The sequence below is a fragment of the Acanthopagrus latus genome, chromosome 21 (genome assembly GCF_904848185.1).
Source record: "Acanthopagrus latus isolate v.2019 chromosome 21, fAcaLat1.1, whole genome shotgun sequence".
Classification (NCBI taxonomy): Eukaryota; Metazoa; Chordata; class Actinopteri; order Spariformes; family Sparidae; genus Acanthopagrus; species Acanthopagrus latus.
This window is the reverse complement of record NC_051059.1, coordinates 21776514-21799255: the sequence shown is the minus strand read 5'-3', so window position 1 is coordinate 21799255 and position 22742 is coordinate 21776514. Positions and strand designations below refer to the sequence as shown.

General features: G+C 46.6%; 2 protein-coding genes across 3 annotated transcripts; one reads left to right on the top strand and one right to left on the bottom strand.

Moving 5' to 3' along the window:
* The first annotated feature begins 142 nt into the window (after nucleotides 1-142).
* On the top strand, nucleotides 143-5344 carry prpf38b (pre-mRNA processing factor 38B). Of its 2 annotated transcripts, none has more exons than XM_037084130.1 (6): nucleotides 143-568; nucleotides 1112-1180; nucleotides 1399-1550; nucleotides 2278-2338; nucleotides 3543-3754; nucleotides 4004-5344. In XM_037084130.1, the coding sequence occupies exons 1-6, from the start codon at nucleotides 359-361 to the stop codon at nucleotides 4683-4685; spliced, it is 1386 nt and encodes a 461-aa protein (XP_036940025.1). In that variant the 5' UTR covers nucleotides 143-358; the 3' UTR covers nucleotides 4686-5344. The 2 variants fall into 2 exon arrangements, with proteins under 2 accessions (XP_036940025.1, XP_036940024.1); XM_037084129.1 differs by having other exon boundaries at nucleotides 359-568; nucleotides 3543-3778.
* On the bottom strand, nucleotides 5080-21412 carry LOC119011200 (mucin-5AC-like). Its single transcript, XM_037084142.1, has 36 exons — nucleotides 21403-21412; nucleotides 20913-21173; nucleotides 20560-20820; nucleotides 20167-20424; nucleotides 19701-19967; nucleotides 19353-19610; nucleotides 19005-19268; nucleotides 18395-18913; nucleotides 17605-17865; nucleotides 17261-17518; nucleotides 16625-16894; nucleotides 16282-16539; nucleotides 15841-16101; nucleotides 15458-15718; nucleotides 14746-15006; nucleotides 14297-14551; nucleotides 13936-14202; nucleotides 13404-13664; nucleotides 13053-13310; nucleotides 12697-12963; nucleotides 12341-12604; nucleotides 11985-12248; nucleotides 11517-11774; nucleotides 11163-11423; nucleotides 10088-10345; nucleotides 9731-9991; nucleotides 9327-9584; nucleotides 8952-9215; nucleotides 8608-8871; nucleotides 8216-8485; nucleotides 7675-7929; nucleotides 7336-7596; nucleotides 6961-7251; nucleotides 6601-6837; nucleotides 6447-6500; nucleotides 5080-6134 (listed from the first exon to the last, which is right to left on the bottom strand). Exons 1-36 carry the CDS (start codon nucleotides 21410-21412, stop codon nucleotides 5851-5853), a joined length of 9240 nt encoding a protein of 3079 aa, XP_036940037.1. The 3' UTR covers nucleotides 5080-5850.
* Between the last annotated feature and the right edge of the window lie 1330 nt (nucleotides 21413-22742).

The following is a 22742-nucleotide window of genomic DNA, read 5'->3' as shown; positions in this document are numbered from 1 at the left end:
ACAACATCTGGTCAGAGTTATCAGATACAGTTGTCTGCGGACTCATTAATTATAATCCAAACCCTCTGGTTTGTGAGTATGTCCATGCTTTTAATTTGAAACCCGAACAGTCACCGTGTTGAGGTTACCGCAGCCGTTTACACTGCACCACTAACGTTACAGTTCCGGTTCCACCTCGCAGCAGCACTTCAGCTACAACGACGGCGGGAAGTTGTTATCATCAATTTACTCTCAAATCAGCAACAACTCAACGGACTGAATTGTTAACGATCGGCATTTCACTATCTAACATTTATGGGTCTGTAATCGGAAGGACGCCAACTGCAAACAAAGCTTAGCGGCGTTGGATTCAGCTAACATGGCTAACGTCGGAAACCAGCTACCAACACAGGCCGTAAGCAAGCCTGCATCAGGAAAACATGGAAATGTATTGCCCCTGTGGGGCAACGAAAAGACTATGAACCTCAACCCAATGATTCTCACAAATGTGCTGTCTTCGCCGTATTTCAAAGTTCAGCTTTATGAACTAAAGACCTACCACGAAGTTGTGGACGAAATCTACTTCAAGGTAACATTAGCCAATGCTAAACCGCATGTTAGTTAGATAACCAAGCTAGCGCTACTGTGGCGACAATGTACTGCAGTCGTCGAATTAACAGAGGCAGGAGGCGCTAGTTTGAGGACTCGGAAACACGTCCGCTCATTTCATATGATCGCCGATAAGTAATGTTTAAGCGCCGTGGTTTTATTAGTGAGGCTAACTTGCAATTAGCAAAGTAAGCTAACTTGTCTATCATTACGGTGGGGGTTACCGTTTTAAAGACGGGATGGTTACCGTTAACGTCACTCACAGACTGACGGTCGGGGGACGATTTTTTTGTTTGTTTGGAGGCTAAAATGTGGTCAGAATTTAGAAGGATGTGAACAGTTAAAGATTATTATGGCTACAGGTTAGCTAAGTACGCGAGTTATTCGTTTTGATGGAGGACGCAGCTGTTACGCGATCGTTTTCAGTGCTCATGAAGCCTGTGATGTTAGTCATCAGGGAGGTGGAGAGGACAGGTGTGTGTTTGTGTGTGTGAGGGTAACATTGCTCTGTGTGTGGCTACAGGTGACTCACGTTGAGCCTTGGGAAAAGGGAAGCAGAAAAACAGCGGGCCAGACTGGAATGTGCGGAGGGGTAAGTGAGAAGTACGTGCTTTTTATATTCCCCATCTTTGCCCCCTCTTAGGTCCCATTCTGTTGATCTGATGTACTTAACAAGTGCGCTAAATGTGGGTGATTCATTACTACTTGACTTAAACCATCAGGGTATTGCTGTCATAGGTTTAAACTTGAGGAATACAGTAGTGGTGATGTGCAGTGATGTCCTTGACAGCGTGTCTTCCTCCCTCACAGGTTCGTGGAGTTGGGACTGGCGGTATTGTGTCGACTGCTTTCTGTCTTCTATACAAACTGTTCACTCTCAAGCTGACACGCAAACAGCTGATGGGTCTGATCACTCACACAGACTCTCCGTACATTAGAGCACTCGGCTTCATGTACATAAGGTAAGATTTGTTTATTTCTGTATGTGAGATTTCAAAAATTGACCACCGCCATTCATTTTAGAAATGTCAGACTTGTAAGTTTTAAGTTTACTATTATTTAGCAAAATCTAGACAGAATTTCCATCGCTGAGTTACCGACTTGTTCAGAGTGAATGTTTCATTCTAAAGGCAATATTTTATGAAAAAGTATGACATTCCGAAAGTATGAAAGTGAAGTAAAATAGGCGTATCTGATTTCGTAACTGCTAATATACTACTAAAATGCTTAAAGATGTGCCGTGTAGTTTTTGGGGAATACATTTTAAACAGATGACAGATGTTTTTGTGTTAAACAAAATGACCTTAAAGGTAAGTTCAGTTTTGCACTGTTACTTTGTTTATATGTGGCGGACCCTGCCACCTTTCCGGCCTAAAACAATGTTCTAGGGAGTCTATTTTCCTCTGAGAGCAGCTTGTTTATTCACTTCGAGAAAATAATAGCCCCGAGTCTGTATTATCGGCTCATTAAGATTATATTTCTTCTCCGAAACTCCATAGTGCCCCATCAATGTTTATTTAATTGTTGTGCTGTTGTTCCATCTTTGACGTTGCACCCGGAACATTAAAAGTTAGAAGTCACTCACTTTATTATCCTCACGTGTTGGAAATCGGCGTGTGAAGTTTCACAGGTTCATGAAAATCTGATTCAGCCAGCTCATGTTGTGCTCTGTGGTTCTCTCTGCCTCAGATACACTCAGCCTCCAGCAGATTTGATAGAATGGTACGACGGCTTCCTGGATGATGAGGAGGTATGTCACCTCGGGTAATAATTTAGTGTTTCTTTCTCTTCTTTACATGCACAGTTGTTCAACACATGTTAAAAGCTGCCCCCCCCCTCCTTGTGATGCTCATAGCTGATTTTTCACCTTTGCCTTCATTTGGCTTAATTGTCCCCAATTTTTGTCCTCTAAACCTGATTAGCCAGGTAACTTGCTCACTGCTCTGCTGCTGATTTTGTTTATCAGGGTAAGTACCACATATGATGCTGAGTAAACCTTTCACTGTAATATTAAGGCATGCCCATTGTTTTTTGACAAGCTTTTTTTAAGGACTTGTTGCACAAAACTAAATTTGGGATACATAGCGATTGGAGCTTCATAGGATACATATTCAAACAAACCAAAAAATATCATGGCACATGTCCTCTGTTGCATGGATCTAATGTGTTTTCTCAGTATTTAATGAAAATCTAACGTGATCCCAGGCTGTGCAACCAGGCCTCCTTTTGATGTTCTGTTGCATTATATTTGAATTGATCATTTGAAATCCTACACAACTGGTTAATTCCCCTGTTTTTTTCTTTAGATGCCCAATGTGCAGCAGGTGAATTGGAAATTGTATCTCAGCACTGTTGGTTTGCGTGTGTGAGTGCAAAGCGGCTGTTCTCTACCATATAAAGTTAACAACTCTTCAACTCCTCCAGTCTGTGCTTACACTGTGAGCGATGGTTACGCCTCTGTGGCCTCCTGAGACTTCATTGTGCTTTTTGAAGACTGAAGAAGGAAGCCAAGGCTTCACTCTCTCTGTCTCTTTAGCTCAATGAGTATGTGTCTCAGATACTGCTCTCCTTTTTTCATGTCTGCTCTGTAATTATATCCACTTCTTAAAGTTTTAAACAGATGATGTGAAGAAAAGGGAGGCAATTTGTTTCAATTATAACATCATTTGATCATTTTTAAAGCGCACATTGTAAATACAGACTCCAGGAACTGCCAGACAGCTTAGATGAGGCAAACTTTTTCTGATATTTAAAGTTGTGTTTCCTCTATTTACATAATCAAAGTAAAGCCAGACACATTTCATTGAGAAATATGAGAGATTAAGCTAGATGAACAGAGGTGAAGGTTCAGTACTTGGTCATCACAAATTGCTTTTTTTGATTGGAGGCAAGATTTTGTTTTACTGTGTTATTTATGCAGTCTTGTGCGCCTCTCTCTCACCGTTTCATTATAGGAGCTCGACGTGAAGGCAGGAGGCGGCTGTGTGATGACCATCGGAGAGATGCTGCGCTCCTTCCTCACCAAACTGGAGTGGTTCTCCACTCTGTTCCCCCGTATCCCAGTGCCTGTGCAGAAGAATATTGACCAGCAGATGAAGGCCAGGCCTCGGAAGGTTGCTGTGAAGGAGACGCCGGAAGAGGAACCTGCGGTCGCAGAGGAAGGGAGGCAAGTGGAACGACGACGCTCCAGGTATCGCAGTCATAAGGCCCATCTGGCTTGTTTTGTATAAGTTTGATTTTCTTTTAAATGTTCCTATTGAACACCTGGCCTGGAGTCATTTACACACAGGAAAAGACAACACTCACGACATGTATAGATATCCAAAATTTAGGACAATGTATAGTCTCAAATCATGATAACGGTATAATGGCAATCCATTGCCCAGGGCTGAGCTAACACCATCTTTCTCACCAGGACACCCAGACGGACGCCGAGCCCCCGGAGGTCACCCAAACGGTCAAGGAGCAGGAGCCACCACCGCGAAAAGGAACGCCACGGCCCCAGCTTTGACCGAGAGCTGGAGAGGGAGCGTGACCGACAGAGGAAGGAGAGGGAGAGGGGGGACCGCGGGGACAGGGATAGGGACAGAGGGGACCGCGGGGACAGGGAGAGACGGCGGTCCCGCAGCGCAGACAGGAACCACGAGCGGCGAGAGCGCAGGAAAAGTCGCAGCGCCAGTCGGGAACGAAAGAGCGAGCGTAGAGACAAAGAGAGGGACAGCGGGGAGGACAGGAGCAAGAGGAAGGACAGGGAGCACCACAAAGATAGAGGCGCCGAGAGGGAGAAGTCCAGGGATAAAAAGAACAGGGGAGAGACTGACGACAGGAGGCACAAAGACGACAGGGAGAGGCACAGAGAGGAGAGGAAGGCCAAACGGTCGAGCCGGAGTCGAAGCAAGGAGAGGAAGCACAAGAGCGGGGGAGAGGAGAAGAGCAGGAAGAGAGAGCGCAGCCACAGCAGGGATAGAGAGCGGGAGAGAGACGGAGAGCAGCGCTCACACAAACGTAGTCGCAGCCGAGAGAGAAGCCACCATCAGCGGGAGTCCAGTAACGATCATAGACATAGTGAACGCAGAAGGAGTCAGAGCACTGAGTAAATGTCGCCTCCAGCAATATTACTTCTACTCCTGTGTTTTTCTTCCTTTTCCCCACCAGATGTCTGGTCTGTCACTCGTGCTAAAGAGAAGGAATGTCAGCACATCAGATATCTGGAGCTGTTGTGTAATGTTGCTTTATGTTGATGTTTTCCTGCCTTTTTCCACTCTCCATTGTTAGTCTTCACTTGAAAATTTCAAAAGTGGTGAAAATGGCATTTTAATTTTCTATGGTTCGTTCTTTTTGCCCCCAGGTGAGGGCCTGTACATAATGTTCCGGAGGCTGTCTACACACGACAACTGGTATGAGTTGCTCTGCTCAACACTATCCTCATGTAATTTATGTGATTTATAGAGAATAATTGTTAAATCGCCCAGAACCTTTTTTTTTTTTTAATTTTAATTTGACTAATACTACATGTGTGGGAGTTCTTCGAAAGGTTCACAAGTGAACGGTTGAAGTTCTGATTTCAGCGCAGCAGCGACGCCACAAAAGCGATTCTGTCCACAGTCGTGTGTACACAGCCTGAGAATGTTTTAATCCTCAAAATGGACGGTCTGCAAAGGGTAATTTTTATCACACACACTGAGCCCTGCTTGTGCTGTGTTTGGATTACTGCTCTGTTGCATTTTGTTTTCTAATAAAACACTTTTACAAACGACTCATCTTGTCCTTGGTTTTTGAAAAGAGGGGGTCATGAACACAACACACAGAAGCTGAATGCAAACAATTTTAATAATTTTATTAAAATGCAGTTTGAAAATTAATTTCCATATTAAATATACACTTAGAAATGGCAAAATGAAAAATACTACATGGTTTATACACGGTGAAACAGTTCCTCATATATTACCTTTATGATGGCTGGTAATTTACAAAAGTTAAAGTATAAAAAAAGGAAAATATATAACCTCAACCAACAGCAGGCAAAATATACATCTCATTGAACAACAGAACAGAGAAGCTTTAATTGAGTATCACAGGTCATAACTGCAACTCATGAAGTAAACAGTAATGTAAATGTCAGAACAACCCTCTCTAATCCCACAGTCTTCCAGATCTAAAGTTATTGTTGTGTATTATGAGTAATATGGAAAATAATTCTTACAGCCACTTTCACAGTAAGAACCTCACATTTGAATCGGGATATGTGTGCACACTTCGATCTTAACGAGTCTGGCCCTGTCCTGTCTGCACACACACGGGCGCTGACTCTGGGCCGCTGGCGTCCTCGTCTCTGGCCTCCACAGAGATGCAGTAGGTGGCGTTCCGGCTCAGGTCGGTGAGAATGATGCTCTCGCCGTACACAGTCATCTCCTGGAGCTCGGTGGAGCTGTCTTGCCTCCGGATAATCAGGTTGTAGAAAGTGGCGCCAGCTACTTCAGACCACTCGACGAAAACGACTGTTGACATCGCATGGTTGACGTCCAGTACGGGAGCTGAAAGTCCTCCTGCTGGGGAGAAATAAGTCACAGTCGTTAATTAGATCCTGTTTGTCCAATAAACAAGGCTGCGTGAATGCTTTAAAGGCACACTATGCAGGATATTTTGGTTGTTGGAAACAGACTTGAAATGTAAAAAAAAGTGTGGCGTCCAGGGAATGAGATCAGTGATCAACTGTCTTTCTTTAGAAACATCTCAAACACAGCAAATTAATAGAAATACAGGCAGAGGACAAGAACTTTACAGACACCACCAGACAGGTATTGTGGGTCGTAAGCAAAGTTTGCGCAAGTTTTCAAAATGATCTGTAACAAACTCACCATTAGCTGCCATTTGCTCACTGAGATCCCTCCTCCTGCGTCCTTCTCTCACCACTACAGGATCAAAGATTTCACATATTAGCTTGTCTCAAAAATAAATAAAAAATGTGTTTTCTTTTTCCAGTATCCTCCTTATGAACACTCAGTTTCTTACCATGCGTGACATTTGTCGTCTCGCTCTCTCCGGCAGCGTTGCTGGCTGTGATAAGCAGGTTGGTGGAGGCGATGTTGGCCAGAGAGCAGGACAGCCCTGCAGTGGTGCACAGCTGGACCTTTGGCGTGACACTGTTGTCGTACACGGTGTACATGGTGGCTAACACAGACGCGTTCCACGAGACTGTGACGAAGGAGCTGTTGCCGGTGTAGACCACTCCTGATGGTGGACAAGGAGCTGGAAGAGGAGAAAGTGGAGTTAGTTCAAACATCTGACCACATGATAAAGACAATGACACTTACATCATTGGAACTGTCAGCAGAAATGTAAAAAGTGAGTTGAGTGGTAAATGCAGTCTACCTGTGGTTCCATTGAGAGGCGCAGACGGGTCGCTGGCACCGGCAGCGTTCCTGCTCTCCACTGTAGCGACGTAGGACGACCCGCAGGGGAGGGGAATCTCAAAGTACGTCACACTTGTATAGTAGGAGGAGAGCTCGAACTGGGATTGGCTGTCTCCCAGCAGAGTTCCCGTCAACTTCAAGATGTACTCGGTGTTGTTGCAGGTGACCTGCGTCCAGTTGAAGCGCATCACCTGGATCTGGTCCCGCATCGGCCTCAGCTTTACGTCGATGGCGCCTGGGGCACAGGGAGCTAAGGGAGAGAGGGGGATGATTTGTATTCAGTCTAATGCAAACACTATAAAGCTGTTTGGGGAGTAACATGCAGCTGCTGTACCTGCTCCGCTCTGCACTGGGTCACTGAAGGAGCTGTTGCATGACCCATCTGAGGCCTGGACGGAGAAATTGTAAGCTGTTCCACACTGAAGGCTGTGGATAGTACAGGTGGGGTTTGTGCTTCGGCAGTACAGCATGTCTCCATTGGCAGCCTGGGCATAGCCAAAGAATTCTACAGCGTTATCTTTGGGCGACCATGACAGCAGTGCTGACTCGTTGCTGCAGTGGTACGTAACTGAGAGACCATCAGGCCGGCAGGGACCTGGGTGTAAAAGCAAATGGGTCAGTGTCTGCACACACACTGGTGTTGTTCATGTCTTTTGTGTACAAGGACAAATACCTGAGCTGACTGTGACGTTCTGACTGGCCTTGCTGGTGCAGTTCTCGTGGCTCGCCGTCACAGAGACTGTATACTGGCGGTCACAGTGGAGCTCCGATAGGCTGCAGTTATTGGAGGTGGTGTTGCAAGTGTGCATGTGTCCGTCTGCGCCCGTTGCGACAACCTGGTATGTTTCAGCAACAGGAGAGGGGCTCCAGGACACCATTGCATCGCCACAGGAGGGGATGACTGTCACGTTCTTTGGCGGACACGGCTCTGTGAAGCGGTGAGATGTTTCCAAATCAGCCATGCACATTGGTCTTGATGTTGGCTATTGCTATGTTTCCAGTCTTTATACTGAACCTACTGACTGTAACTTCATCGATCTGAATGAATACGAATGCAGTCTTGATTCTGATTCACATCTCAAATACAATGATTTTTATAAAATGTCAAAATATTGTTCAAGCCAAGAAAATGGGATCCTCTCCTGAAAAACACTGTCCTTCAAAACAAGTTCCTAAAAATATGTCTTACAGAAAACAAATGCAAATGTATATACCCATGCTTATCCTGTAGGTTGGACTTCTCATCCCGCTGCACTGGTCTGATGAAGCCGATACAATGATCTTGTAGTGGAAGTCACATTGTGCTCCGTGCAGGTAGCAGCTGGTGCTGGTGCTGTTGCAGGACAGGTAGGTTTGGTCTCTGCCTTCTGCTGTGGCCATGTACACAGTGTCTCCCTCGCTGCCATCCATCAGATTCCACATGACGTGGATGGAGGAATTGTGGCACTGAGCGACCGCTGTGATGGCGGAGAGGGAGCAGGGGGCTGGGGGAGGAGACAGATTTAATTACTTGACACTGCACTCAGTGTTAGTGGACATTATTTTAGATTAGCAGAAAATGCAGCATCACCTGCGTATTTCTTTCGCAAAGTCAGAAATCTGTTACCTGTCTGTAAGCCGATGGTGGCACTCGGCTGACTCTCACACTTGCTGTTCTTAGCGATGACACTGAAGTTATAAAGTACGCCACATGCCAGGTCCTCCACCTCACAGGTAGTGTTGGAGGATGTGCTGCAGTTGGCTATGCGGTCCTCTCCGCCTACAGCTGACACAAAGTAGCTGTCCGCCCCGTCGGTGGCGTTCCATGATATCCAGGCAGAATTGGACACACAGTCGAGTCTGCCTCTGATTCCCTGAGGCTGGCAGGGAGCTAGAAAGTACACGAGAGGTAAATAAGTGACTGGATAGATGGATTTATCCAAGGATGGACGGCATTTGAACATGTCATACCTGACGGGATGCTGTGGATCTGTGTGTGCCGGCTGCTGCAGGCTCCTCTGACGGAGGTGACCCGAACTGTAAACATTTTTCCGCAGGTCACATTGCTGATGGAACACGCGGTGGTTGTGGTGTTGCATGAATTCATGATTCCTCCGTTGTCCGCTGTTACTGACACCAGGAAGTGGTCAGCCTCTCCGCTGGCATTCCAAGAAACCACCATGTCGTTGGACGAACAGCTGACCTCGGCGTTCACGTCCTGAGGTGGACAAGGAGCTGAACATAAAGAGAGATTATGATCACTCAGCAACAGATTTTATGATGATGTGTAACTGACTGTGTCAGTTAATAATATAACTGTTTCTTCATGGGTTCTTCTCCTCTTACCTGAGTTGAACATCACAGCCTGACTGGGGACACTCGAGCAGCTGTCGTCCATGGCCACAACCTGAACGGTGTAGCAGATGCCACATGTGAGGTTGTCCAGGCTGTGGCTGAGGTCAGAGGTCTGCCAGCTGACGTTGCCATAGCTACTGTTGGCCGTCACTAAGTACTGTACAGCACCGCGGCTGGCGGACCAGGACACAACAGCGGAGTTGTTGTGACAGTCATTCACCACTGAGACGTTAGTGGGAACACACGGCACTGTGGGGAGGAGCATGAACATCTTCAAGTGAAGTAGAAGAAATCCTCATCCACGTTTACTATTTTATATACTTTTTGCGTATTTATTTTCCAGCTGAGCTTTTATAAGATTGCATGTTTCTGTTTGAGCTGCCTTTAATCCTCACCTGACTGCAGACTGCTACTGTGCCTGGAGGTGATGTTACACTGCTGGTTGGAGGCTGTGACCGACACAGTGAAGTTGTAACCACAGATCAGACCGGGGACGCTGCACCGATCGGAGGCGGACATGCACATGTTTGAGATGCCGGTGTCGGTCTGCATGTTGGCTGTGTAGTAGTCCGACCCATTGGTGGTCTGCCAGGTTACCATTACGATGCTGGACAGACAGTCCTGCGTGGCAGAGATTCCTGCAGGTGGACACGGCCCTGAGAGAAAAGCCACATGAGTTCATTTCTAGACAGTTTGAGCTCATTTCTGCTGTTGTATTTGAAACTGCAACATGTCAGAAGTTCATGACCTACATGTCTGCACGGAGGCTGGAGCACTTGAGTCTCCAGGACAGTGGTGGCTGTGAGGTGTCACTGTGAGGCTGTAGGTTTGTCCACAGGTGAAGCCAGAGAAGTGGGCTGTGGTGAGATTAGTGGTGAGTCCGGTTGTCTGGTTTCCAGCATCGGCCGATACATTGTAGAACTTTGTGCCATTACTGGCATCCCAGCTCAGAGAAACGACTTTCATACTGCAATCCACAGCGGCAGACAAATTCTGGGGCACGCAGGGATCTGAGAAAGATGGAAAGATGACAGATATGTTAAAACAGAGATAGTCAACCACGTGTTGTAGTGTACCAGCTGAGTTAAATGATTCTGTTTTTTTTATTTCATCATCTACAATTTCTTTATCATTTCTTTAGTTCACTGGACAGAACTTGTTAAAATGTATGGCAACACTTGTAACACTTATTGCAATAAAGATACTTTAGTTAGTATCTTTAGTTAGTTACATTAGTTAATGGAGTAATAAACCTTCATTGACAGTTAATCAGGTGTTTATTAGTTTATGTTAACTAAGGTATTACTGTATACATTATTTAATACTCTATGAAGATGCTGTTTAACATCAGTTAAGGCAGTAATAAGCATTAACTAACAGTTAATTAACAGTTAACTAGTAAGTTATCATTTATTTATAGTGTTTTATTTTAACTAAGGTAATAATTGATATATTGTTTAACTTCCCGGAGACCCCAGGAAGAGAAGCTACTGTTTTAATACAAACAAACAAACAAAAAGTCTATAAAGATGCTATTTGCATGAGTTAAAACAGTACCAAGCATTAACTAAAAGTCAATTAATAGTTACTAATATGTCTAGTAATAATTTTTACGTTTGATAATAAAGATGCTATTAACAGTTATAAGCATTAACTGACAGGTAATTAATTATATGCTTGCCTGTAGACAGACTGTATGTTTAGCTGGCCTGACTAAATGTTATTCAAAATATGTATATTTACTATATATATGGTTCCAAACTACATATTTCTTTCAGGAAAATTCACATAAATTACACGTAAATTACAGCCGGGTACAAAACTCACCCATATAGATGACAGAGCTGTTGCTGGGCAGGCTGGTGCAGTTGTTATCCTTCGCCCTCACCACAACAGTGTACCGCTCTCCACAGTGCAGGTGGTTCCAGGTGCAGGAGGTGGTGTTGGTGTAACACACATGGCTTTGACCATCGAGCCCAGTTGCTACTGCAACGTATCTGTCAGCGCCATCGCTGGATCCCCAGCTGACAGAGCCCACGTTAGACATACACTGTACATAGGTTGTGACATGGTAGGGGACACATGGAGCTGGGGAGAGAGGGTGGAGGTGAATATGCAGTCAAATATAAACACGTGGAATTCAAACTATTGTGTATTATGGCGTCAGACGTGACATCATACCAGTTTTGAAGAAGGCAGGGCTGCTGGGGAGGGTGTCGCACTCGCTGCCTCGTCCTTGCACAGTGACATTGTAGTCCTGTCCGCATGGTAGAGCAGCAGACAGGAGGGTCTGGGTTGTGTTGTAGCTCTCCACATAACCAAGGCTTCCTGTGGCTGTAACCAAGTAATTGACGACACCACTTGCTTGGCTCCAGGAGATCTGGACCTCTGAACTGTTACAAAATGTGTGAGCAGACACATTCTCAGGCTGGCACGGCTCTGACAGGAGCAAGATGAAGACGCAAAATGAAAAATGATTAAGTCATTAATTCAAATCCTGTATCAAGTAATTTCTCAAAGAAAGTGATTATTCCAGGCTCTCAAATGTGAGGATTTTTGTTTTCTTTTTAGATTTCCAGTATTCCATTATTCAATCAATACATTTTTAAACTCAACAAGACCTATGAAGCTGTTTGGCATCTGCAGTACCTGTTTGGATGAACACGGTGCTGCTGGCTTCGCTGCAGCAGCCTTGACTGTATGCTGTTACAGTGAAGTTGTACGTCTCTCCACAGTCCAGCCCCGGAAACTGACATGTGGAGCCGGTAGAGTTACAGCTCTTCACCTCCCCTCCTGATGTCTTGATGGCGCTCGCTTTGTACATCTCCACATCAGACCGCTCCTCCCAGGACAGGGCTGCGGTGCGAGAGCCACACTGCAGGTTGACTGCCACACGACGAGGTGGACAAGGACCTATGGAGAGGTGTCGGAGGATAAGGGTTCATTTAAAATCTTGATCAAATAAAACCGGGATGTATTCTTACTGTAAACGCTCAGTGACTCACGTGTGGTGAGGTTGGTGTGTGTCGGCGCTGTGAGGCTGCACTGCTCGTTGGTGGCGGTGAGGCTGAGGTTGTAGGTTTCCCCACAACTCAAACCCGTCACGTTACAGCTGTGCTGCTGAGTCTCACACAGAGTCTGAAGGCCTCCGCTGACGATGGCTGTCAAAGAAAAGTTTGCTGTGCCATACGTGGCGTTCCAGGACACAACGGCAGCACCATCAGAGTTACAACTGACCTTTACCTCCACCTCTCTTGGCAGACAAGGAGCTGAGGAAAGAGAACATTAATGCATGAGCACCAAAAATACATATATAAAAAAACCTGGGAGAAAATAAAATTTCTCCTGAATATGTCTTTACCTGATGTAAGTGAGAACACGTTGCTGTCAGAGCTGTTGTACTGCTGCCCCAAAGCCTTGACCCAGACGCGGTACACTGTGCCACACATCAGTCCTGACACAGCACAGTACGTATCTGTGTGTGTGCCAACACAGGAAGCCTTGTGTCCATGCTGGTTGTCAAAGTACGCAACATAACCCACGGCGAGGTTGCTCAGCTGCCAGGAAACTGTCGAAGTAAGCTGTTCACACGCCATGCTGGCTTGAACGCTGGTGGGTGGGCAGGGCTCTGAAAGAGGGGGAAAAGACGCATGTTAAAGCGGCACACCTGTACTCTGTGAATTCTGTTGCATAATTCATCCTGATTGGGTGACAAACCTGTCATGAGGCGGTAGGGTGCAGAAATCACAGAGCTGTTGCAGGCCTGGTTGTGTGCCATCACAGTGACATTGTAGATCTGACTGCACTGCAGGCCATTCAAAGGGCAGCTGGTGTCCGTGGTGTTACAGGTGACCGTCAGGCCCTGATCGGTCACAGCCTGGACAGAGTAAGATGTGGCACCTTTTGCTGCCCCCCACATCACCTGGGCAGTGCTCACATTGTAGCGGACGGACAGATTCATGGGGACACAGGGCTCTGGAAGGACAGATGTGAACACTCATATGTCTCTGCTCTTGGTTGTAAAATAGTTGAACTCCCACAAACATAATGGCTGACAGGACACTGTACCTGTGGTGAGGTATCCTGCCATTTGTGCAGTGTTGTTGCAGGTATCTCCCATAGATTTCACTGTAACATTGTATTCTTCTCCGCACTGCAGGGAGCGCAGCACACAGTTGGTGTAGTTGGTGGTGCATTTGGTGGTGTGGCCCGATGATGCAGTGAGCTCAGACACATAACTTGTGGCTCCAACGCTGGGCTGCCAGGATATGGTAGCAGTGTCGGCTTCACAGTCCACGATGGCTTCAATGCCGCTCGACTTGCATGGTCCTGTGGAGTCCAGAAGAAAAGGACCTTTGAGCTATTGCTTTTTGGCGGACTGCTCCAAATATCTATGCACAAATCTGACTAAGAAGTATGACGAATAGACCCAGATTAGTCTCCAAAAGCGAAATAAATTATGAATATATTGGTCTTAGGCTATTGGGTCGACTGCCATGAAATTTTATAGTATAATTATAGACACTCGTGATCCTTAGGTCGATGAACCTAATGACGTCACAATAAACTTTAACTCTGATTGTACCGAATTTGTCTTTACCTGTTGTAAGAGTGGTGACGTTGCTGTCAGAGCTGTTGTACTGCCGTCCCAGCGCCTTGACCCAGACCCTGTATACTGCGCCACACATCAGTCCTGAGACCATGCATCCGGTATCTGCTTCTGTGCCAACACAGGAAGCGCTGTGTCCGTTCTGGTTGTCAAAGTAGGCGACATAACCCACGGCGAGGGCGCTCTGCTGCCAGGAAACAGACGCGGTGAGTTGCTCACATGTCGCACTGGCTTGAATGTTGGTGGGTGGGCAGGGCTCTGAATGGAGGGTGAAAAACAGTGATTTAAAAATCAGAACAGTCACTCCTGTGAATATATTCAGACACATATTTTCCATGATCAGGTCACTAACCTGTCATGAGGCGATGGGTGTTAGAGATCAGACTGTCACAGCCAAGGTTGTGTGCCGTCACGGTCACATTGTAAATCTGACCGCACTGCAGGCCGTTCAGGAGGCAGCTGGTGTTGTTGGTGTTACAGGTGGCCGCTGGGCTCTGATCAGTCACAGCCTGGACAGAGTAAGATGTGGCACCTTTTGCTGCCCCCCACATCACCTGGGCAGTGCTCACATTGTAGTGGACGGACAGATTCATGGGAACACAGGGCTCTGGAGAGAGAAAAACACTGGAGTTTTAGTTTAGCTCAAGGAAAATGCCTTTAAGATTGTGGTGCTTATGGACTCAATAAACTTGATTTCATTCATGTTTCATGGCTACAGAAGAAGCTACTTTATTTCAATTCATAGAGATTAAAATCAATCTTGTGTTAAAATCAATACTGTTAGATTTAACCAATAAACACCTGTAGTAAGTGTAACAGGGGCACTAGCAGGGCCAGGACAGCCCGTATGCATCGCCTCCACAGTGACAGAGTATTCCTGGCCACAGACCAGGTTGTTGAGGTTGCAGGATGTGCCCATTACACTGCAGGAGGAGTTGTGTCCATAGTTGGTGGTCGCTTGGACGCTGTAGGCCGTAGACGCAGTGGCGCTGTTCCAGCTGACCACAGCGTCACGTGTCGAGCAGTTCAGGTTCGCGGACACGTTGGTGGGAGGACACGGGGCTGGAAAAGGAAAGAGGCCAAAAGTTTAAAACTGAAATGAAAGAAATAGTTCAACATTTTGGGAGACTGACACTGCTCCAATGTTTGCAGGCTAACTATGAAGCTTGACCAAGATATGGTTAGCCTAGCACAAAGACCAGAAACAGGGTTATAAAAAAATGCTATTAAAATATAAATCAGGACATCTTGTTACCTTAATTCTTACATTCTTGGGTTATATTAAATTTTTTGATCAGTTAATGTGCAAATTGTATGACATGTTCAGGAAACTATTACATAACTTGACGCAACAAGCCATTGTGCTAAGCTAACAGTAGCATCATATTTAGCAAACAGACACGAGAATTGTGTACATTTTTTTCCGCTGACTCTCAGCAAGAAAGTGTATTTTTAATAAATGCTGAACTGTTCCTTTGAGAAATGGTTGTTACAGTGAACGCATTCAGTGTACCAGTGAGCTTGTCGATAGGGGAGCTCATCTCGCTCATGCACACATTAGTGTGTCCCGTCACAGTGAAGGTGTAGAGCTGACCACAGCTCAGGTCCAGGAAGGAGCAGCTGCCCTCAGTGGAGTCACAGGTGGAGTTAACACCTGCAGCAGACGTGGCTTTAACGGTGTAGTTCTGTGTTGTGCCGGTCTGGCTCCACATTACCGTCAGGACATTACTGCTGCAGTTCTGGTCGACAGAAGTGTTCTCAGGTTTACAAGGAGCTGGAGGCGGTTGAAAGAAGAGCAAATTCCATTACACTCCTATAACGCAATCTTCAGCAAAACATCATTTTGTCTTACAATGATTTTATATTGAAGTTTTCACATGAGAGAGCTGCACTGACCAGACTGAACCGCGTAGTCAGAGCCAGCGATGACTTCACAGTGGATGGAGGACGAGGTGACGGCCACCTCGTAAACCTTGCCACACAGCAGATTATGAATGGAGCAGGAGTTGGACGTGGTGTTGCAGGAGGCTCTGTGTCCGTCAGTGCTGATGGCCCAGGCGGTGTAATCATCTGAGCCTGAGGTCTGTGTCCAACTCACATTCATCACGTTGTTGTTGCACTCTAACTGGGCTAAGACGTCTTGTGGGAGGCAGGGAGCTGTGGGAGAGTGAGAGGAAGTTCCTCATTTTTATTTATTATCATTACTTTTTATGTATATGGCGGCCTTGATCTGACTTCTTTCATATTAAGTGGTTGTGTACTCTGGGTTCAGAACCAATAAAGACGTTTAAAAGGTGCATGTTCATTGCCATGCACCAGTGTGTCTTTGTATCTTACCAGACTCAAAATGGATGTCAACATGCTTGCTGCTGTTGCAGCTCTCTGTTGAAGCCACCAGCGAAGCAGAGTATGACCGGCCACAGTGAAGCTTTACAGCACAGGAGGTGTCGTTGGAGGAACAGGAGGCTACGTGTCCGTGCTGTCCCGTCACCTGCACAGTGTAGAAACCTGCTCCGATCGTCTCAGCCCAGGAGAAATTCCCTTTGTTGGTCCCACAATCCACACGAGCTGTGAAGTTGGTTGGCTGACAAGGGGCTGGAGGAGGAGGAAAACTGATTTTAGATTATGATCATTTTTCACTGCAGCAGGTTAAAGCTGTTGCCATAGAAACAAATACTACCTGTGCTTATTTCTATGGGTGGGCCGTAGCTGCTGCGGCAGCTTCCATCCTGTGCTGCGATGCTGAATGCATATCTCTGACCGCACTGCAGGTTTGTCATCGTGTGGGAGGTGTTAGAGGTGGTGTACTCCGAAGGGGGGACTGCACCACCAATCCTCTCAGTCTTTAGAGAATAGCTGACCCCAGACTCTGCACTCTGGTCCCATGTGAGGGTCAGCGTGTTGGTGTCACAACTGACTTGGCCCGTCAAGTTAGTAGCCGGACACAAAGCTAAGATAGCACAGAGGAAAATTGAAAAGAAAAATGACTCTATGTTACACACTTCTTGCATTTAAATCCACTTTCAGGTGAAATATGCAATGCTAATGCTGCATGCTAACCAGCTAGCCCTGGACCTGAAAATACCTAATTTTCTTAGCTGTTCAGCAGCACTAGCACCAACACGCTCCTAGAAGTTTGGCAAGCTGCATGGCTAACTGTGCTAACAGCAGATATAGTTGTGGATATATAAACAAAATATAGTTCAAGATTATTAGCCGTGACATGCTGCCCTTATTTGTTTAGAGTAAGAATTCAACAGGTGACAAATTCTTGCATATTGCACCTTTAAAGACTCCTAATTTCTGTTCCCCTCACCAGTTCTCAGATGCACAGCTGAGCTCGGCTTGCTGCTGCAGCCCCTGTCCACAGTCACAACAGTGACAGCGTAGGTTCCCCCACAGTGGAGGTCGGTGAAGTTGCACGAGTTGGAATAGTTTGAGCTGCAAGTGTGAGTGTGGCCATCAGCTGCAGTTGCCGTTGCTATGAACATCTCAGCCCCTGTGACATTAGACCAGGAGACGATGCTGTCCTGACACGCTGGAGACACGGTGACGTTCCTGGGAGCACAAAGACCTGCGCAGAAGGCAAGAAAAAGGGTTTAATGTTGCCTCTCTAGAGCTGAAATGTCTACGGATATCTGTGTTAAAGTCTTTCTGCACCTGCTCTAAAGCTGTAAACTGCACTTGGGTTCCCTGCACACGTGTCAGAGAACGGTGTGACCACGATGCCATAGGTTTCACCACAGTGGATGTGAGGTATTTGACAGCTGGTGGAGTTGGTGCTGCAGTGGGGTGTGTGTCCATCCCGGCCCATCATTGTCACGTTGTATCGTGTGGCACCGGCGCTTCCTACCCACGACACCAGGGCTGAGTGATTGAGACAGACCAGAGTGGCGCTAACATTCGTTGGCGCGCACGGGACTGGAGGTTGAGAAAAGAAAAAAGACAGCGTGAGCAGTTGTAGTTGGTTAGTAGTTAATAACATGTAGTTCATTTTATTAGATTTAGCAGTTACATATATATGTGAAATTCTGGGAAACATTGTGAGGTGTATTACACGCTAAGTATGAAGCTGGAGCGAGCAGCTGATAGCATTAGCTTATCAGGAAGACCACCAAACAGCTAGCTCTCTCAAAAGATATTAAAACCTCTAAAGCTGACTAATTAATGCATTAAACCCTGTTTGTTTAGTACTTACATACATAAACCACACACTTACAAAATACAAATGCAAAATAAGTATTTTTTCAGTTTTTTGATTGGGTTTACGGTTTTGGTAAAAATAAGCTGAAAATATTTTCAGATTTTGTCCTAAAAACATAAAATACATCAGTAAATACCCCAAGTTAGAATTATAGAGCGCTTACGTGTCTTACGTGGTTGTTTACAAGTTGATAAATGAGACTACAGTAGCTGAATGTACACGTAGTAAAATGGTGGAAGGAATTACCTGTTTGAAGAGATTTGCTGACACTCGGGGTGCTGTTGCACTTCGCCCCCTGAGCCTCGACTGTCAGGTGTAAATCCAAGCCACAAGGAAGATTTTGGAACGCACAGCTGGTATTTGTAGTCTGGCAGCTGTCCTGATAGCCTACACCTGCCACCTGAGCCAGGAAGCCGAGGCGTCCCAGGGGTTCAGTCCAGCTGAACACTGCTGTGTTGGTCTCACACGTGTATTGCTTAGACATGATCGTGGGAGAACAGGGAGTAGTGGTAATGTTGGTGCTGGAGCTAGGTGCGCTGTCACACTCCCTTCCCCGTGCAGTAATGGTGGTCATGTAGGTTTCACTGCACAGGAGGTCTGTTAAGTTGCACGTAGCAGAAGCTGAGGTGCATGAAACTGTATGCCCGTTTGTGGCTGTCGCGTTTACTACATAACCTGTGGCATCGGCCATCAGCGTCCATGACAAAGAGGAAGAGTTGGTGCCACAGATCAGGTTGCTGTTCTGGATAGAGGGAGAGCAAGGAGCTGAGGGGAGGAAATGAAAAGGAGATGGGTCAAAATGTGTTTCTAAAGATGCAAATATGTAGTTTTTCTTCAGTCTTTGCCTCTTTTCTACCTGTCATGAGGGTTGTTTTGATGCTTCCGGTGCTGTTACAGGTTGCGTCCTCAGACGTCACAGTCAGGTTGTAAACCTTTCCGCAACGCAGCTGACTCAGCTGACAGGAAGTTGTATTGCTCCTACAGCGAGCATAGTGCTGAGAGTTTTCCTCGTGAGCGTGCACAGTGTAGGCCACGGCGCCAGCAGCAGCCTCCCAGGACACTGTGGCCATGTCTGAACCACACTGGAGGGCGCTGGTGACGTTGACAGGGTCACATGGACCTAGAGAGAAGATCACATGGTCAGTTCCAAGTCAAGAAGATGCTTTTGATATACAAAAAATGTACAAATATAAGTAAACGCAACCTGTCGTCAAAGCAGTTTGTGTGGGAGAGCTGGAGCAGTAGCCGTCCTCCGATGTCACTGTGACGTTGTACTGACTGGCACACTGCAGGCCGGAGACAGAACATGTGAGGCTGGATGAGGAACATGTCTTAGAGAAGCCGTTGGGCCCCGTCACTGTCGTTGAGTAGGAGGTCGCACCAAGGGAGGCGTTCCAGGAGGCCAGGAGAGAGTCTGCACCACAGTCTGTCACTGCTGTTAAACTCTGAGGAGGGCACGGTGCTGGAGGAAGACGTAACAGTGCGTGAAATAAAATCAAAGCAACGTAGCATCATTAATCAAAACTGTTATCCTCATTATCATCTTTATTACCTGTCTGAACAGTCTGTGGGGGGCTGCACGGTCCAGTGCAGCTGCCAGAGGAAGCTTTGACAGAGACATTGTAAGTCTGTCCACACTGAAGACCACTCAGTGTGCAGTTGGCCTGGTGCGTGTCACAGCTGGCTGAGCTAACATTTCCAGGCAGCAGCATGGCGGTGACAGTGTAGTTGAGGGGAACTGCAGAGAGGCTCCAGCGGACCAGCACGTCATTGGTGCCACATAGCAAGTTTGTAGTGATGTTCAGTGGAGCGCAGGGTACTAACAGAGACAGAACAGTATGGGAGTCAGGCAAAAAGGTATACCTCAGACAAAAATAGAATTTCTTTAAGGAATAGCTCCACATTTTGGGAAATATAAGCTGCAGTTGTGGTTTTACATAGGAGTTATGCAGGGACTATTTCTTGATTGGGTGCAGTGTTGTATCTGTTCGAGTAAGGTCCGACCTCTCTCTCAGTACCTTCATCTTGTCTGTAAGGGGCACTGTAGTTGCTGACACAGGTGCCGTCGGTGGCAGTCACCATAATGTCGTACGGCTCGCCACAGAGCAGGTTCCTCAGCGTGCAGTTGGGGCTGGAGCTGCTGCAGTTCATGGTGTGACTGTTGCTGGTGGCTGTCAGAGCATAGCTCACTGCATTCGCACTGGGGGCCCACCACACGAAAGCCATGTTGGCTTTACAGATGAGGTGGCTGGAGACATTAGAGGGAGGACAGGGCTCTGGAGAGAGGAGAGAAGACATCAAACGCTATAATGAAGTATTTATAAAAAAAAAAAAACCAGAACACTTCCATTTAAGTATTTTTACTAGTAATGTCCTCATTAACTCCACCATTATGAAGCTGATGGTGTTACCTGTGTTCAAAGAAACTGTGCCACTCAGTTGACCCGTGCAGTTGTCATCAGCTCCTGAAACACCGATGCTGTAAACCTCCCCACACCGGAGTCCAGGGAGGCCACAGGAAGTTGTGTTGGTCATGCACTCTGACCTGTGACCTCTGCCGCTCACAGCTACAGCAGTGTAGTATTTAGCGCTGTCACTGGCCACCCACGACACGGGAACTGGATGCGGCGCACATGTGTGCACGGCTGAGATGTTGGTGGGAGGACACGGTACTGAGGGGAAATAAAAATGAATACGTTTGAGGCTGCGTTCAATGTCTCAGTGCTCTACTTATCCTTAATGATGATCAATCTACATTTCTTACACGATTGCACTGTGACCTCTTTGCTTGGAAAACTGAAGCACGTCCCGGTGACGGAGAAGACCACCACTGTGTAGGAGCTTCCACACAACAAGTCTCCCGTTGTGCAATTTGTCTCTGTGGAGTTACAGTGCAGGGGGCTACCCATCCCTCTGGAGATGGTCGTGGTGTAGTTTTCAGCTGGAACTGAGATGTTCCAGGTGACCGTCAGCTCGCCGGTCACGCAGGCCACACTGGCCTTCACATCCTCAGGGCCGCATGGCACTAAAAGGAGAGGCGTCATACATCAAGAGTCAAGGGATTTATTTGTCACATGGATGCTTGTGAATGTAAAAAAGTACAACTTTAGTACAACCTAGTGGTGATTGCAAATAGCTGCAATGAAGAGGAAGTGAGCTGACAGTAAATTTGCATAATGTCAGGAAGCTCTTTTTCCATCTGTATTGAACTGAGACGGTTTCATAACCAGTTTGTTATGTGTTTAAATCCCTACCTGAGTCCATTTGAATAGCTGTCGAGGTGGACGTGCAGACTCCATCGTTGTAGCTGACGGTGACGCTGTACCTCTTTCCACAGGGCAGAGAGGTGATTTTACAGTTGTTGAGCGTGTTGCTGGTGCAGTTGAGCCGAGAGCCGCTCCGGTCCTCTATGGTCGCTGTGTAGAGGCCCGTGGGCCGATGGTTCTGCCAGACTATCAGAGCATGGTTGGCGTCACAGTCTCTGTATGCCTCAATGTTGGTTGGAGGACAAGGGGCTGATGGAGAGGCAGAGGAACTTGGGTTTGAACATTGGGAATGATGCACACATTTCAACAAAAACAGATTTGTTTTGAGACATTTTTATGCAAAAAGAAAAAGATGAAATAGATAAAACAAAATCCCATTTTAACGTGACCCTGCCTTCTAAACTACCTGTCGTAAAGGTGACCACGTTGCTGGAGCTGCTGTTGCACTTCAGATTGGTGCCGATTGTGTGGGCGGTGTAATTCTGTCCACACTGCAGTCCTTGCAGCAAGCAATTGGTGCCCATTGAGTTACAGCTGTACGAGTTTCCATTTGTGTCCTGAGCAACAGCAATGTAGAATATGGCACCGATACTCGTCGTCCAGTTAACTCGTGCAGAATCTTGGCTACACTGGACTGACACGGAGACATTGGTGGGCGTACAGGGAACTGGAGAGAGAGAAGAAAGGTTCGTGTTCAAGACCAATCAATAGATAAAATCATATAAAGTATCTTACAGAGCTCCCAGCACGTACCAGTCTCAGCAACCTCTCCCAGCACTCTGTTGGTGGAGCAGTTGTCATTGGAGGCCACGATGAACACACTGAGGTGTTCGCCACATGGCACCCCGGTCACTGCACAGCTGTTGGAGGAGGAGGTGCAGTTGTAGGTTTCTCCGGTGTTCCCCTGTGCTTCTACCGTGTAGGAAAGAGCTCCAGCTGCAGAGTCCCAGGTGGTGATCAGCACGTCTTTGCGACACTCTGCTGCTGTCTTGATGTTTGTTGGGAGACAAGGAGCTGGAGAGAAGAGGAGGAGACTTAGTTATACTGCAAACGTTTCTCAAACAGGAGATAATAGTAATTTGTTGGGGACTATTTTCAGCAGCAGATTGACACACATTCAGTCCTGTTAAATTATATGAAAAATTCATAACCTTTTTTTAACCCGCTAAGAAAGCAAAACAAATCAAACGCTACTCACCAGTCCGGACGAACTCAGGTTGGCTGGGTTCGCTGTTACATCCGGTGCTGATGGCGTAGACGGTGTACCTGTAGTACTGACCGCAGCCCGTGTTAGTGAACAGACACTTGTTGTCTGTTGTCCTGCACGG

Excerpts from the sequence above, each read along its gene's own strand:
- prpf38b (XM_037084129.1), top strand. The coding sequence starts at position 359 with ATGGCTAACGTCGGAAACCAGCTACCAACACAGGCCGTAAGCAAGCCT. Across the intron at positions 569-1,111 it reads TGGACGAAATCTACTTCAAG|GTGACTCACGTTGAGCCTTG; the intron begins GTAACATTAGCC and ends GTGTGGCTACAG. Across the intron at positions 1,551-2,277 it reads CTCGGCTTCATGTACATAAG|ATACACTCAGCCTCCAGCAG; the intron begins GTAAGATTTGTT and ends TCTCTGCCTCAG.
- LOC119011200 (XM_037084142.1), bottom strand. Across the intron at positions 13,311-13,403 it reads GGCAGGATACCTCACCACAG|AGCCCTGTGTCCCCATGAAT; the intron begins GTACAGTGTCCT and ends CTGTCCTTCCAG. Across the intron at positions 7,597-7,674 it reads GAACGTCACAGTCAGCTCAG|GTCCCTGCCGGCCTGATGGT; the intron begins GTATTTGTCCTT and ends TTTTACACCCAG.